The 17,309-nt window shown below is 42.0% G+C and overlaps 1 protein-coding gene across 10 annotated transcripts in view; it reads left to right on the top strand.

The window, feature by feature from the left end:
* Window positions 1–17,309, top strand: part of PPARGC1A (PPARG coactivator 1 alpha) — a 361,394-nt gene that overhangs the window by 271,512 nt on the left and 72,573 nt on the right. For 4 of the 10 annotated variants that reach the window (XM_070069601.2, XM_070069600.2, XM_017350536.4 and 1 more), the window contains exon 3: window positions 17,161–17,203. The exons of the other annotated variants lie outside the window; for them this stretch is intronic. In XM_070069601.2, the coding sequence (XP_069925702.2) occupies window positions 17,161–17,203 (43 nt within the window). The remainder of the gene's footprint in view (window positions 1–17,160; window positions 17,204–17,309) is intronic. 10 annotated transcript variants of the gene reach the window in all.

Below are 17,309 nucleotides of genomic sequence, written 5' to 3'. Positions count from 1 at the left end.
TACGGATTTGCAAAGTTCATCTATTCGCTCGCAGATTTATGTACTCATATTTATTTTTGGCCATTAGGATTCTTAGCTTCCTGCAGATCTCTGGGCATACTGTGGTTAAGAGTAGATGCAGGGGCCAGCGGCATGCTGTTCCTGGTTAGTGATGATGAGGCTTTAAAATCAAGTGAGAGAAGCTGTCTGCCACACAGAGCAAAGCAGGGGTGTTGTGTACCTGCCTCTTCTCTTGGACCTCATGCGCGGATAAATTCTGCCCTTCTTGCATTTGTAATCTCCGGAGATGCCTTCACCCTGAAGTGGAATTTTACTGAAGAACATTTCTCCTGGGTTCCCACCCAGAACCCAGGCATGGGGTCCAACAAAATGCAGGGCCGTGGGGCAGAATGTCTGACTTTGGAAGACCCAGAGTTCACAGCGTCCTACAACACAGTGTATTGAGTGAGATGATAGCGCGCTCCTTGGACCTGCTGTGAGAAAGCAAGAGGGTGCGAGCCCAGGGGAAGAGAGCAAGGCCAGCGGTGGGAAGCGCTTTCGCCACTGGGGAAGTCTCGCGGGATCAGAAGGCTGTGCCCCCGGCGAGGCGAGGCGAGGCGTGCGGGGCATCCATGGACGGGAATTGTTCTGTTCCGTTTTAGGTCTGTTGACCTTTGTGTCTGAGAATGAGGTTTCGGTCTGGCTGGAGGGGCAGACACACGTTTGGCCTCTAAGAGACACCCTGGGATCGTGGCTTTTCCGTCTCTAGGAGCCTTCATCGCCAAGTGCAATCGCATTGCCTCACGCCTGGGACAGTGCTATCCAGAGGCTGCCCTCCCGCAGCGGAAGAGACCCGAGCAGGAAGAGCTACTCACCCCATCCCTCCTCTCTGCGGAGGTACCAACCGTCACAGCCTGCATGCCTTACTCAGTTGGAACTTTTACAGATCCCTCTAATACTCCAGGTTAAATCTCTTCTCTCCAGTGCTTTCAGGGGACTTCATTTCTGCTTTTAAATGGCTCTTGCTTAGAGGAAAAAGTGCCTCTGTTCTAAGAATGCCCTTGGTTTTTCCATGGGCTCTTGGCCTAGGGACATTAGCTTCTCTGGGTGTCATCTCATCTACTCAGATGTGCAGTCTGGGCTTCCATATTCCAGACATAGTTCTCTTGGGTGTCCAGGGATCCTCGCCAGCCCTGATTCTGTCCAAAGATCTCATGTCAAGATTCTCTTGTGCCTTGCCAGGCCATGCTTAGGCAGGGACACTCTGCGCTCCTCTGAGCTATGTATCTCAGCTTCAGCCTGGCTTTTTTTCTCTTAGGCAATGCTGCCTGATGGGCAGGTTCATTTCCTGTTCCCACTGGAGAAGAGTCTGGAAAAATGCCTGGGAATTTGAGCACAGCAAAGCTTTATGGGATAAGTGGCTTCTTTCCCTTGCTAGTTTCACTGATTCCAGGGCACTGCATGTAGCAGGTTTGAGATTTACCTTAGGTCACCATGCCACCGCCCAGCTCATCCCGTCACCTGCAATCCCAGCCAGGGAGCTGGAGTGACTGCCCCTGTCCTAAAGGAATTTGTGTCAGTTTCTCCTGGGACAAATCTAGTCTGGACTGCTTTGCAAAATCTGTTCCAACTGAAAATTTTGAAAAAGACATTCTGTCCACATGGTACCCAAGAGTTTTCTGTGTTTAGATGCATTTGGAAGTAACTAAATGTTGCCTGCTGTTGGCAGATAACCCTGTCTGGGAAGCCATATAGCGCAAGCCATGCCCTGCTTAATTTGTCTTTGAATGGCAAATGTGTTTCTTCTCTGAGTCAGCAAAAGGGATGATACCCTCCAAGAGGACTGTGTCACCTCCCTGCTGCGTTTGTGGTGTAGAGAAACAAAACACGGCGCCTACCTTTTCCCTTTGGCTGCCGGTTCATTTTTATTTCTAGCTACACGTTTCGTTGAAAGAGAAGATGTATGTTCCATAGATAGGACACACGTTGTACTTAATCAGAGTGGCTATTTTTATAATTCACACTAGAGGACCTCATTTCTCTGGCCATGATTAACTTAGTATTATTAATTGTTGGAAACATAGCTGAGAAATACACCATTTGTAAAAATGTCTCAGAGAAGCTAAACCAGATTGAGAAAATTTCCCTCTCGTGGAATACATTTTATTCTCAGATAAGCTTCTCTTAGCCTCACACATGCCTGCTTCCTTTTGTTTAACATACAATTTACATCAGTCTGGGTATCTGTTTTCGGAGCACATCGGTTGTCAGAAGAAATGATGTAGGGCGTGAATTGAGATGATGGCGACAAGGCAAGCTCAGTGAGACATGAGAGCCAACCAAAGGAGACAGACACCTGCCTGAAGTGGGAGAACACTCCAGCAAGCACTGTGTCTGGATCTCTTTGCTTGGAGGCCGGTAGCCTGTTCTCTGCTTCTCTATAGCTTACTATAGTCATTTTGCAATATCATACGACATTACAGAAATCAATTCTTGTACTTTTTAAGGTAAGGAAAATATGTAAATGACTTTGAAATCGTGCCAGTAAAATGCTTTCCTAGCAAGTTCGGAGCCTGAGCAAGTTGGCTGTTTTGATGCATCTGTACAAGCGCCTATGTGGATTAGTGCCTGCTGATGTGCGAGATAAATGAGGCATACATACAAACACACACAGTTTTAGATCTACAGTGTTTTCACAGAGTTTTGATTTATTGTGCAAGTCTTTCCCATGTAGTAGTACTAACGGAGAGGTTGCTCCATGAGATTGTAGGCATCATTACATCACTCGTGACATCACTTCCTCTAATAAAGATACCACTGTTTTTTTCTTGTCAATCATAAAAGTCTTTGGCCACAGGGACATCGGTCAAGCTAAATACAGCTTAACGGAGTTCACATTGAGTGATTCTTCACATTAGTTTAAAATGAAATTGCCTGTGCTTCCATGTTTGCCTATGCTTTCCATATTTGTTCTACCCTGCCCCCAAATAAACCACTACCCTAACAATGCACAATTCACTTATGTATGTTTTTGTGGTTTTTTTTTTTTTTTTTGGCCTGCTAAATTGTAGTAGAATCCTTCCCTTTATCCTCTCATTTTGTTTGGAGAACATTATAAGTCAATCACCAACCTTAGCACTTATAAAAAGGATGATGAATTGTGCTCCTTGGGTTTGGAGAAAGGATTTCAGACCATGTCCAAGACTGAGTTCCATACATCTAATTTTGCTATGCCCCACTTACCTGTTTCTTCTTGTGGAAGCTCCCTTGACTGGCTCTGGCACCTTTCTCCTGAGAATGGGCAGCTGGGGTTTCCATGTCTGTGTTCTGATCCTTAGTTAGGCTGTGACCCCTCATTAATATTCAAACTTGGGAGATTTCAAAGACTGCTGTCCTCCGTGACCACAGTAAGCTGCCCGGCTCCCCTGGTACTACCCACACTTATCCTTTGTACGAAGGCATTTGTGTCTCTCTTCATGTCCCTTTCAGGAGTAATTCTTTCCCTTGTTCAATTCTTCTCTTCCTCTTTATGGCTGTCATAATAGCCTCTGATGCAGTCAGGCAGCCGTGACCCTGTCCATCACTCACCTGCAAGCTATTCTTGAACCAATGGATGGTCCCTGAGTGACCGGATTAATTGTGCCAGCGGTGAACCTTTCTGCCCGACCTTTCGTCCAGTAGCATAAAATCTGATTCCAGGCTTTGTGCAAGGCTGACTTCCCCAGCCATCTATGTGCCCCTCCTGGAGCCCAGCAATGGAAAGTAGGGAATTGGTGCAAATGAAGTGTACAAGGTGAGATAGAAGAAGGTGTGCAGTCAGAGGTTATCAGAAATTAAATCTGTCTTTGAGTGCCGTCGGAAAAAAGTCTGGAGGAGTGAGAATCGCAGAGAAATTCTCCATAGATACCATTTCCATAAACGGTATTGTCCCAAAGTGCTATTTTCAAGACTGGTTGTTTTGGTCTGTCTTTAGCCGGAGCCTTCACCAGGCTCAGGATAAACTATTAAGGGCCTAAATTTAGGAAAGTATTTGTAGCCCTCTTTGGCACAAAGTGAGTTGTTGCCACATGTGCAAAAGAGCATCTTCTCCATTTGGTAAGGCCTTTGGACTGTGGTGTGACTGTCCAAGGGACAGCTTTTTGGCTGTATGTCTTCTGCTGTATTCTGTGAGGGAAGTTCAAAAAGTCTGTGCAAAATAGAATACAAAGTTCAGGTTTTTTGGTGCAAAAATGTCTTGAAATCCATGCATGATTTTCTCATAATATCCATTTCTCATAAACTATTTTTTTCATGAAAAAATTGTACATGGGTTTCACGATTTATTTCACACCAAAATAGACATATCTTTTCATTCAATTTTTGAGGAATTTTTGGGACCCTCCTATCACATTCAGAAACTACATAAGGATGCTGGTAACTTGTCACCTCCTCAGTGCCTAGTGCAGTGCTAGGCATATTCTAACTCTCTCTAGTGCCTATTAGTGGATGAGCTTACAGCAGTTCTGCCAAGCTGAGAGATGGAGAGACAGGCACAGAGACAGAGAGACACAAACTGAAATGGCCTTCTTGGCCATTGGAACAAGTCACGCTAAAAATAAGACATATCAAAGACCTGAGGGCATGTTCTCCAAGAGACCTTTGGAAGCAGAGCCAACAATGACAGCAGCGTGTGCTGTGCCTGCCAGAGTGGTTGTGCACTAACCTTCTTACTCACCGGAAAGACTTGATGTTCGGATATAGGGGTGGCTTTAATGGCAGTTGGGAGACATGTGGCTTCATTGGCACATAAAGGCATTGCTAAACATCTCCTGGAGACACAGGGCATTCACTCCTGCCCCCAGCTGAAGAGGGGACATTTCTCATGTTCAATAAACAGCTAAAGAATAGACATCTCTCTGGGACTGCAGAGCATTCGAGTGACTATTGCGCTGTGCAAAGATCCAGTTGTCACCTGGGAGCTCATGCAAATATAGGGCCACTGATTCCCAATGTAGGAAAGTACTGCAAATTAAAAGATAAGTTTACTTTGGTGTTAAAAAATTTTGTTTAAATTGTATTGTCTTCAAAAGATTCATGGAAACTACTACGGAAAAGCTATGCATGGATTTCAAAAATTTCCTTTACCAAAATAAATTACCTGGTCTATTTGAACCCTCTCAATGAATTCAGCCTTCAGAGTTTTGCAATTATTTTGATATGTTGTTTCCTTGTCTATAGTGGCAATGAGAAAGATTTATCTCTTGTGGAAAAGTGATTGCATGATTGTGTAAGTTTACTGAGCTGTGGTTATACAGCAGTAACCTGATTTCTTGGGCGAATCAAGTCCAGGAACTAAGCAGACATCAAGTGGAGCAAAGATGGCTAATTCCTCAAGGAATTTGGGCCTTTGAGACCTTGTGAATGTTTTTGGCCTTACTTTCCTTTATAGGTTGTGAGCATAGGAACCGGGCTGAAAAAGTCACTTGGAGAGGCTCAGTTCCACCTTATGTTCCTTCCAGTCTCTGGTTTCTGTTGTGCGATTGCAATCATGGACATTCTGACGGTTGTAGCAAGGGCCTTGGTGAGCTGTCTTTGTTAGAAGGGAATAGTCTGCCAGTCCTAGATGTGGAATGATTGGTATGTTCTAGTCCAGCATATTCTTACGCAAGACACCCTAATATGGAAGATGACTTCATTCATTCTTAAATGGCCCCATTTATAAGCCACATGCCAAGCACTAATTTAGTGGCTCATAACAGCAAACTGTTTTACATATATCATGTGTGACACATACGGTTTTCCTTCAGGTGTGAAAAAGAGAGACCTGAACCATTGATTAGGAGATGAAGGGGTGAGCTCTGTGTTAAAGTTAGGAATGGAGTGCCGTGAAGATGCAGGGTAGTAAAACTGTCTGCTGACAGGGTGAGCAGAGAGGAAAATTGATCAGTATTGCTAGATTATTTACTCACGAGATGTCGACTAATCAGAAGCTAACCATCCTTATAGTAAAAAGTAAACTGCATTTCCACCACTTAGCAGGAAGACAAGAAAAAAGGCTGCACGTAGTAGGTTCTTCCTTATGTGTTTTAATGAATTAGCCTTCTAATGGGCCCTGTCTACCTTGGGCTCCGCAGGCCAACATCTCATTAGAGTTTAACAAAACCAGTAGAATTAAATAAGAAGGATTCCTCCATCAAGAACCCCCAGGGCAATATCTCTTAGAGCAAATGTGACAAATAGAATCAGAAATGAATTAAATAGTCAGCTACAGCAGGCCAAACTTGTGCAAAAAGAGGCTCTGAGATGACCCAAAATGGAAACATATTGCAGTTATCTGCGTTCCCAATGCAGAACGAGCCTGGTTGTATTGAAGATAATTCTCTAGTGCCTGCTGTTTTTAGCCCAAGGGCAAGCGTCTCTAAGAGTGTTTCAGCATCACATCCCTTTAACCTGGCCTAACCAAGTAAGCCAATAAGCTGTCTGATTTTCCTTGTCCATCCATGAGCAAGAGAGATAGCTAAAACAAACCATTTGCAGGGAAAATGTTCGGCCTATCTTGTATTAAGAGCTTTTTTCATATAGATTTTTAAAACATCCCAATATTAAGTGTTGCCTGTCAGAGACCAAAATGTCAAGCTTTGCTGTTTTGAAATTGTAGGCTCCTGGTTATAAAAAGAGGATTTTATAGGCCTAGTCTAATGGAAATAAACATTACTCCATTACCTTCAGTAAAAACCAAATCTTTACAGTTCAAGCTATCATTATTAATGTCCACGAGAAGAAAGAAACGTTTCCAGGGGTTTATTTATTTATTTTTTAGGCGAAGAAAGACTGGTGAGCTATACCATAGCAAATGGAAGTTTTCTTAAAGCTTTCTCCTCGATGACTTTGCAGCCTGTAATTTAAAAGCAGAAAGCAAAGAAAATGCAGTTTTAAAACACTAGGCTGGCAATTCCTGCTATCTTTATTTCCTATATATTAACAACTGTTGGGGAGACTATTGCTTTCCCAATTCTTGTCTGTCCGTCTCTATAGGGTGTTCAGAAACAGCTCCCTCGGTTCCTCATCGTTAGTACCTTCTTACGTGTGTATGTGTGTGTGTGGTGTATGCCTGGAAGTACAGTGTGGGCTGTGTTAGTTTAAGCCCTGTCATCACATGGATTACAACACTTACCAGTGCATTCACTTCTACTCAGTTCATTGGAGACAATGCTGTCGATCATCAAAGTGTAAAATTGTTCCTGGGTTGACCGGTTCACCTACATTCAGGAGCCTGTGTTTGGCGATTACATATGGCGTGGCTTTCAGTCAGAGGCTGCCAACCATGGGAGAGTTTTTGAGCTCACGTGATGTGCAAGGTGTTATGTCAGGTGCAGTGGGGCCAGAAAAGGGTCCAACATGTGGCCTTGCCTTTCAAGGAAACTTGTCGCTGAACTGCAGAAATGAGCGCCCATGCCCCGTGCCATGGTTTGGGTGTGGCCTGAGAGTTCATATACAAGCTTGAGTCCAAGGGGGTGATGCTGGGAGGTGGTGTGGGACCTTCAAGAGGTGGGATTCAGTAGGAAGTGATTGCTTTTGGGGGGCACTGCCCATAGAAATTGATGTAGTTCTTGTGAGAGGCTGATTATGAAAGAGCACATCTGATCTCTGGTTAGTTCTCTGGTTCCCATCTCACCATGAGATCTCCCTCTGCCACCTGCAACCATCATGGTGCAGTCCTGAGATGACTCAGCCAGAGGGCCCTCACCAGAGTTGGTGCCATGCTCCTTGAGCTTTCAGCCTTCAAAATTGTGAACCAAGAAAACCTGTTTTCTTTATACGTTGCCCAGTCTCCAATGTTTTGTTGTAGAAACAGGATATGGACTATAGCAGTCAAGGAAGTTGGGGACATTTATAGAGATCCTGCCATGTCCCAGGTCCTCTCTTACAGAGTCTGATTCACCTGAATTACTAGCCTTCTCGTAAACATTTTATTGGGCTCCTGCTAAGTGCCAAGCACTACCCTTAGTTATGCATGCTTTCTGTCTTCCCCTGCAGATTAGGAATTCAGGAGTTAGTATTTAACCAGGATTCAAATTTCCGGGTTCCCTTTGCTTTTCCTCAATGTCATTAAGATGAAATTGGTATTTTCTATCTAGCAGCCTCAGAAACACTGGCCAGCCACTTGGCCATCTCTGAGAATCTCTTTGCTTTATTGAGATGCTGTATTAATTGGTAAATGATCACATGGTGCCCGTTTCCTTGGGGGCCAGGAGGTGGGGCATGGGCACTCATTGCTCTGCAGTGGCGGCCTGCTGCCAGTGAGGTGTTCCGTGCTTTGCAGTCTTGTGCCTGATCTTTAGTCGCCTTTAGGACTGGCTGTTAATCTTTTGCACAAGGCTGACACTGCAGGACTGTGCATACTGGGTTGCCTAACTCTTTGTTTGTGTGCATCCAGGGATCAGAAACCAGTTTGCTATTTTTCCTCCAAGCCACAAGCCTTGGGTCACTGTCTCTGTGTTTCTGTGCTTTGTTCTCCAAGGGCACTCTGCTGCCAAAAGCTTCCTTCTTGTTCTTGTGAGGATGTTCACTGTCTTACTCTTTGAAGACCACTGAATTTATATGACCAACTGAATTTATATGATTCCAGCCTGCTTCTTCCGCTCTGCCAGTGTGGACCCCACTGCTTCTGACAGCAGCATATCCCATATGTTCCATACTTGGTTATGAGACCAACTGTTATTTTTTTCAGTTCCTACTTTGAGCCTAGAACTTTGCCAGGAACTATTGTATGTAGAAAAGTCATAGATGGGTTTTAGGGATTATTTTGCTTTATGGGGAGACATATAACACAGTCAAGACAATAGGTGAAATGCATATTGTCCCTGTTATAGGCACCGTGAGGAATATAAACATTGATGAAGTAGCCCCTGCCTTCAATTTCCATTTAAAATCGATGCACCCACAAACAGATGATCATTGGTGCAATATAAACAAATTTACAGTTTTAGAAATGGGGATAAAACCATTAAATCTGTGAGTGAAGAGGGAAGCCAGTCTGGTAGAGGTGGTCTCTAAATCAGATCTCCAAGATAGAGAGAGATTTCCACCAACAGAAAACAAAGGCAGGTATGCCAGACATTAGCATACCTACTGTGTGCAAAGATTTATTAGGAATGATGTAATTTAAAAACAAAAACCTGTAAAGGGTAATGGTGTATGTAAAGCCAGAGTGGTGAAAAAACCCAAGAAATGACGGAAATAGGACTAAAGGGACTGGGTAAATAGACTCTCAGATCTGCACAGTCTGAATCTAAGGAAAGATTCAGTCCATCTCACTGAAGCCAACTCAGTTTAATTGACTTCTATAAGGAATGTCAACTCGTGTCAGTACAAAGCCTAGGAAGACATTCCATGGTTTTTCAGGGACCAGAGACTCCAAAGAGTTTTCTGGAAGCATCATGGAAAACAGAATTGCAGCCAGGGATCTAGGGAGGAAGCTCTTGTGGTTTCTAAGCTTGAGGTAATGGGCCTTGAATTAAGGGGGTGAGGACTACAATGAAAGGTAGGGATGGATGTGGGAGATTGTGCAGAGAGAATCGATAGAAATCTTTATCATGCAAAGTGATAGATTCAATTCTGTGGTGAGAGAAGAGGGGGTAAAATGGCTGTGGTTGCAAGCCTGGGTGATTTGGAGGACTGAGGATCAGTTAACAAATAAAATAGAACCAGAGTGTGTGATCCAGGGAAGGGACAAAGAGGAAGGATCCAGAATGTTACACATGTAGATTGTCAGTCAGGTAGGGTGGTTGCTATTGTAAGTCTGTGAACAAAATATGATGACTGGCCTTGGCCATGGCCAAGGAAGGCTTGGAGAGGAGGGAGGTCTAGAGGGACAGACTCACTTGGCAGATACCTTGGAGGAGAGATGGCAGGGATCCCCTCCACCCCACATAGTAAGGATTTTTCACTTCTGCCTTGATAAATTGATAATTTCCCTTGCCAAAAATAATAGTAGCTCTTTGTGCCAGGCTCAGGGGTCAAAATCATATTTTATTGTAAAACAAACAAAAATCCTTTTAGTTTTAGGTATTTTAATTTAACAAACTAAAAAAAAATCATAATCTCATCAATTCTCATAATTACCATGGTGGTTTACAGGTGGCACCTCACTCACAGTTCAGAAAGGGAGGCTTAGATAAGCGACTCATCCAGGGCCAAGTCCCAAATGTAACCAGAAGAGCTGAGTAAGATTGCCTAATCCCAGAACTTAAATTCTTAACCACTCCCTACACTGCCTCTTAATTAATACCTCTATTGCCAGGCGCCCAGCTTCGCATCCCCTCCTACTCGAAGCCTTTTTCAAATTTTCCAAATGCCTAGAATTATTTCTGTCTTCTTGTTTTCAATCCTCCTGAATTTTAAAATCACAGGAAACTCTCGAATTCAGGAAGTGTTCCCTGATTAATTCCACCTCTACCTAAAACTCTAGTAGAGACTCCACCTGATCTCCTGCGAGTGTTTTTCATGTTATTTAGTGGAGAGTTCAGCATGAATCGAAACTGCCAGACTATACAACAGGCCAGAGCCCATGCCCTGTGGAGTATCCAACTGGAGGTATTTTTTTTTTATCTGCAGAGGAGTGCACTTAAAATCAGACATTAAAATCATGTGGCTAGGACCTCTTAGTGATATTCCTTCACGGCCAGTGTGGATGCTTTTGATACTGTGGACTGTTTGGGTTGGCATTTGGTTGAGAAGGAAGGGAATTACAAACATTGATAATGAATCCTAAACTTGGCTGTAAAGTCTTTTATTGAACTCCTGGATATGTGTTTGTAAACTTGATCCAGTAGAATATATCTGTAAGATAAGTCTCTTGAGAGACAAGTTTAATGTGGAATATAACTTTAAAATGCAATTGAAAATATGCATATTCTCCAAACTATTTCTTATAAATCACACTTAACACTGATCATTTCACTTCCTTTAGCACCAAGTCATTTTGCATTTATAGCTATGCAGTTTTCCTTTTCTTACTATTTTCACTTTCTCTACTCTTCGGTTAAGACTGACACTGTGCCTTGTTCATCTTTTTCTTATAGACAATTCTTTGCATGTAATAGGAGTACAATTAATACATATGACTGCATGCTCTTTCTTCATTTAAATGATAAGTAGGGATGATGATTTTTATATTTTTTTGTTTCTTGTGTTTTAGCAATTCCTCAGTTTCTAGTTAAAAATTTGGTACACAAAAGATAGTAGCAGGCTCAATAATGAATGCAGGCATGCATGACATTTAAATTGTGTTCTTCTAAACTATCACAGAAATATTTCTAGGGGACTGGAAAAAATACCTGAGTAACAAGATCTGTTGAGTAGCTGCCACACTGAGTCTCGTGACTATGTCAAAATCTTCAGATAGGTCAGTCATTCCATGTGAACTTGCTCATTCTTTGTTTCTAATAATACAGGCTTTTTTGTGAATTGATGTTTAAGATAAAGTGGTGCCCATTTTGCATTTCTGGTTATGTTTACAAAACAATGTTTTGGTGCTGTCTAAACATAAGAGTGCTCACAGCCACTCCCACTGCAGCACACTGAAAAAGGGCTGTTATATGTCTTTGGCCTTAGTTTGAAATATGTGGTACTTAGAGGTCATAGTGTTCTGGTTTGGGTAGCAAATTATTGATCCGGGTATTATGGTAACAGCTGTAGTGCTGATTGGATGAAGATAAATATCTAAGAATGCAACCAGTAGTACCTGTCATGATTATTTTTCCTTGGAGCCTGGTCAACTCACAGGGGCTCTGTAACAGTGGTCAGCAGGTGAAATATCATCAAGGGTCTCATTAGGCAGAGTGTAGGCCTGTGTTACTCAGTTCCTTTGGTTCACTACCATGGCTGTGGATTCTGGCCCTCATCCCTTCCTGCAGTCATCGTCGTTTTACTCTTTCTTTAGGTTTCCTTGACCTAGAAGTTTTCAGTTGCCCCCACTCATTTTTTGGTCCCTTCTTGCTGAAGAACAGTATGATTGGTCATCATTCTTCTGTTCTGCGGCTCAGTGGTCTTCCTCTGATGCCATCAAACTACTTTTGATTTTTTTTTTTTATATTTACTCGTTATTGTGTATCTTTAAGGTGAACAGTATGATGTTCTGATATGTAGATGCATGAGTGAAATGATCCTCTAATCTAACAAATCAGCACATGCATCAGCTCACATACTGATTTGTTTTATGGATGGTGAGAACACCAAAAATCTACTCTCAGCAAAATTTAGGTCTACAATACAACTTTCTGAACTGTAGTCATGTGGTCTATTAGACTCACTGCGTATAAATGTAAGTTTGTACCCAGTGGCTCACTTCTCATTTTTTGTCCCCTTCTTCCTATACCGCTGTCCATAGCCACCACTCCACTCTGAGACTTCTTAATTGCCCAACACAGAGCCCTTTGTTTCAGGCCCCCATTCTTTTTGAATTTTCTGTGCTAATCGAATACTCTCCATGGACCAGGATATAATGAAACTTTTTTTTTTGCTTGGCATTTTATTTTAAATATTTGAGGTTTGGCTAATGTTCCTCTTTTCAGTTTCTCAATTTCCTTCCTCCTTTTTGGACCCATCTTTCCTCTTTCCATTGCTAGAAAATCCTAAAAGTACTTCCCCCTTACATTTGCATTCTTCAGGTGGACTCGAGCTAACGGACAAGGCGAATGCCCATCTGCAATGATTCCTCAATGGCTGCATGTCTGAGTGTCATGACAACATCACTGACTTAAGAACCTTGCATTGGACTGACCTGGGAACTAGTATTTTAAGCCATGCTGGCCTTCCCTAACTGACAGAAGGGTTGATAAAATGATGGGGCTCTGATTATCACCTCATTCCCTAGGAATCCTGTATAGTTGATGGTTCATTTGAAAATGTACAAGAGCAGACTAATATTAACAGCTATTATAATAATACCTTAAATTATATTTCTTAGTATATGTTTTATTGTATAAATATATACATTTATATATTAATTTATACTTTAATATAAATTAAAATTTATACTGCTAATTTATATAATTTATATTTATATAACTATATATTTATATACATTAATTTATATTTTTATTTTTAACTCACAGAGCCAGTCCCTACAACTTTCACTGATTCTTCCTGTCTTCCTACAGGCACTAAAAGATGAATTGTTTGTGGAGAGGAACTATGTCTGGGGATTAAGGGGTTTGCTGGTCCATGAGTTAGTAATGGCAGGGTGAAATTTCACTCACCATCTCTTGCTTTCTGACATTCAACAGAATCACAATTTTGATCCATTACCTCTAAATGGCACCTTTCATATGTACGGATGGACTATCTTAAACCTTTAGAAACAAAGAGGGCCACATGTGCACTTTATAACAAGGAAACCAGCACACAGAGGCACTTGCCCAGGCTCCTTCTCTCTCTTCTTTGTATCCCAGGACTCCAAAGGCAGTGTCATCAGATGGTTAGGAGAGTCAGAAAGGTGTGTGTTTCAAATCCTAGCACTACCAGGTAATTGCAGTGGCACCATGGGTGGTTCTTCTTCCATAACGTACTTCCTGCCTCTTCAGGTTACTTGTTCATTCAGCACACACTAGCTGATTGCTTATCGCATGTGACAGTCTTCTGGGGATACCGTTGTGAAAAGGGGAGTAAAAAACCTGGCCCTTATGGAGCTGATGTTCTAAGGGGTTTGATGTATTGGAGGGTTGTTGATGGAGCTGAATGAGATAATGCAATGACATGCTTTGTACAGTGACTGGAACAGAGTAGGGATGCAATAACTGGTTTTGTACAAAAGGAATGCAGGGTCTATAAACACCTCGAGGTGATGGCATTTGCCTTTCATCTATAAACACATGTATGAAGATTGTAAAAGGAGTATTATCAAAGCATTTACTTTTCCAAGAACCATTTCATCCCATGGAAACCATTAAAAATTAGCTACAATAAACTAGATTTATAATTTAGTAGTTGGGATTTATGATTTAGAATTGTTTAGTTACAGACAATAAAATTTTAAAAACTGAACTGTAGCCTAGCCTTTTCAAACAGAAGCACAGAAGGATACCATGGCTGATGGAATTGAGGAAAGGAAGGAATTGATGAGAGGGTGTTGAATGAGCCTTAGCAACAAAGGTATCTGGAGCCTGGAACTAAATTGCAGGAGATTTCAGGTCATGAAGCTGATTTCAACAGGATTCCCTAGAGTTGTGTGCTGGTCTTGGGGTGGTCAACCCTGTCGGCTCTCAGGGTTTATCCAGTAGAGGACAATTTTGTAAAAGGAAATCATTACTATTAAAACACATTGAGCAGTCAAGAAACAACTCCTGACAGCTAAGTGTCTTAAAGCTGGGAGAAGGATCTTGTCAGCACCCAATGCTTGACATTACGGAAAGTAATAGGGATTCTTGTTCCCAACTAAATAATGGGAATCCTACCACCCAGTGGCAAGCCTCTGAAATTTCATGTAGTCCTTAAGTTTTAGTTATTTTATTATTTTACATATATATATGCATACCTTTTTATCTTATATATACATGGAGTCTTTAGAAAGTTCATAGAAAATACATATTTTATAAAAAAATTATATTGACTTCAACATTTTTTGTACCATGATAAACTTATCTTTTAATTTTACTGTTCCATGAACTCTTTGAAGTACCCTTATACATACACTAAATATATATATATTTTTAAATTTCATCCCTGATCTCTGTGCCACATTGGTATTTGTCATGGAGCATTAATTGCCTTTTCTGTGTCGACACAATTCCAGAAACATTTACAGAGCTTCTATGATAAGTGTCTTTTCTGGGCCTAGCAGTGTGTGGCTGTGGGGATGTGGAGGGATGTGTTGCATTACATTCTGTCATTACATAGATTTGCTGTCCCTGAGAAATCATTCAGGTATGTCTGCCAAGAAATATTAGCCTTCTCATTCTTTTTATGTTTTCAGATAATATATATAGAAATAATATAAGGGAAGTGCTTAGGTCAATGCTTGTACTTAATTGGTAGTCAATAAATGACATGTGGTCAGAACACCCAACACCCTGGACTTCTCGGGTAGGTCTGTACAATCAAAAGTGTCCTTGGGAACAAACTCCATGAGAATTTGGCTCAAGATTCAAATTCCAGCGAGGGAGTGTCCAACAGCTGTCCCTGGGCTCTGTGCCCACCCCTCGGTGATGAGGGCAGAGTAGGGTTTCCATTTGCTGGCTGCCTAGTGTGGATCCAGAGTGTACCTTTAGTTGAAGGTAAATTCCATGTGGGAAGGGCCACGTCTGTTCTGTAGGCCGCCGTACCCTATACTTAGCACCATTCCTAGCACATGGTGTGCATGGAGTGCACGCTTGTTGGAAAAGTGCTCTAGTTGGGTTCCTCTAGACAGATTCCAAGGGAAATGACTAAGCTACTGCTTGAGTGGCTATCATTAGGGCATAATTTTCAAAAGCAATCCTAGAACGGGCAAGATGTATAATCTCTGTCATGAAATGTAACCTTTGCAGGGAAGACAAGCGACCACAGGGTGACATCTCAGAGTGCCCTGCAGCACTGAGCACCGCCCGGGCCTCCCTCTGTTGTGGCTGATGAGCATCAAGATGCAGAGGCATTTTGTATGTTAAAGTAAGCCACATTTAGTCAATGATGTTTGCAATGACTAATGAGTCCTGGTAAGCAGAAACCAGGAAGCAGAGGCCCACGCTACAGAAAATATCTGCACACAGAATCCTCACCCAGAGTGCTGGCTGCAAAAGTTCAGCGTTTGGCATTTTCAACAACTGCTGTTTGATTTTCCTTTATGGTGTGGTGGCAAGTTCTGCAAAGGCAGGAAGCTCTGATATCTATTGTGTGAGCGCTACTGGATGAGGATAGGGGATATAAGCGTTTCCTTTTATGTTATAACTGTGGTGGCAAACCTCCAAATACCATACTTTTCTTTGGTGCAGGCTGAGAGAAACCTACTGGTAGTTACATGTCTAATGAGTCCCACAATATAACAGTAGTGTAAGCATTCATTTGTTTGATGGCTGTTAGTTGCCTATCTACCCTACGTCTGGTCCGGTCACCTTTTGGGTTTTTCTGGCTGGAAGTCACAATGTGTTATTTTGTTGTAACGTATCTCTTTATGCACCTTTTTTGCTTGCCTGGTTCCTTTTATCAGCCAGATTTCCCCTGCTACAGACTTCTCGCCACCTGTCAACCTCAGGTGTCCTAGGACAGCTCAGGTGCCTACCCCTGTGCCTGGAGCAGCTGTGCTTTTTCTCATGATTCCTCAATCTGCCTCTTTCTAATCTGCCCTGCCTGCCACGCGGGATGGGAAGCTGTTTGGAGGTCTGGCCTGTGACTTTTCACTAAATGCAGCTCTGTTACTTAGTGTCAGAAGCATAGTAGGTGGTTATTATGTCAGTGGAGAAAGAATGCAAAATGAGGAATTAAATAAGTCTGAAATTATTTTTGATCATATTACGCAAAGCACAACACTTAAAGACATGTCAGCATAGTAGGAACTCACTGGCCTCATGTGAGCTTTGGGTTAACTCAACCATTGTCAACATATTCAACAGGTGCTGTTTGAACGTGCGCTGTGTTGACATTACCAACTCTTTGGAGTAAAAAATAAGTATTTAAATATATAACTCATATTGAAAACAGTTTGTCTCGAGTGTCAAAAGGTAGACTCTTCTAAGACAATAAGGATGACATGGGTGGGAAGAGTCTTAAAAATACAGTAGTAAAAGATTCCATGTTATGTAATGTTGAAAAAGACCTTTTCCTTTCTTTCTCTGTTTTTCTTGATGCCTGCCTTTTATTCATCTGGGTCTTAGCCAATGTTTACGTCTCACAAAGATCATATTAGTGACTTGCAATACACATTGCTAAGCATTCTTTAGCGAGCAGCCTTGCTTTGGAAGCAGACATTTTGGTGCGTGCTTGCTTTTCAGTATGAAAACACTTCTTGATGGGACAAGGCCACCTTTGTGTATGGAGTTTTTAATTCTTTTTTCAAGCTATGTTTCTCTGCTAAGCCTGTGGAACTTCTTGACTGCAAGCACTCACAGGCGGGCTAGGCACAGCTGGGAGTCCACTGCAAGCTTGCATGAATTTCTGGTAATTGACTAGGTGTATAAACAAGTTTTATGTGAGAGTGTAGATATGCTTACAATGTGCCTTCCTTCCCAGGTCAGAGGGAGAACCTGAACGCTTTCATATATCCAAACATTTGGTGAGTTCTCTTTTGAAATAGTCATCAAAGGGATTTCTATGACCAAAATGATATAGCGCTGCTAAAAATCCTGTGGCTGGATAAGAAATCCTTTGCCTGGATTCCT

The sequence above is a fragment of the Oryctolagus cuniculus genome, chromosome 2, assembly GCF_051225735.1.
Source record: "Oryctolagus cuniculus isolate XC-2025 breed Fujian yellow rabbit chromosome 2, ASM5122573v1, whole genome shotgun sequence".
NCBI lineage: Eukaryota > Metazoa > Chordata > Mammalia > Lagomorpha > Leporidae > Oryctolagus > Oryctolagus cuniculus.
This window is presented reverse-complemented; position numbering and strand designations above follow the sequence as displayed.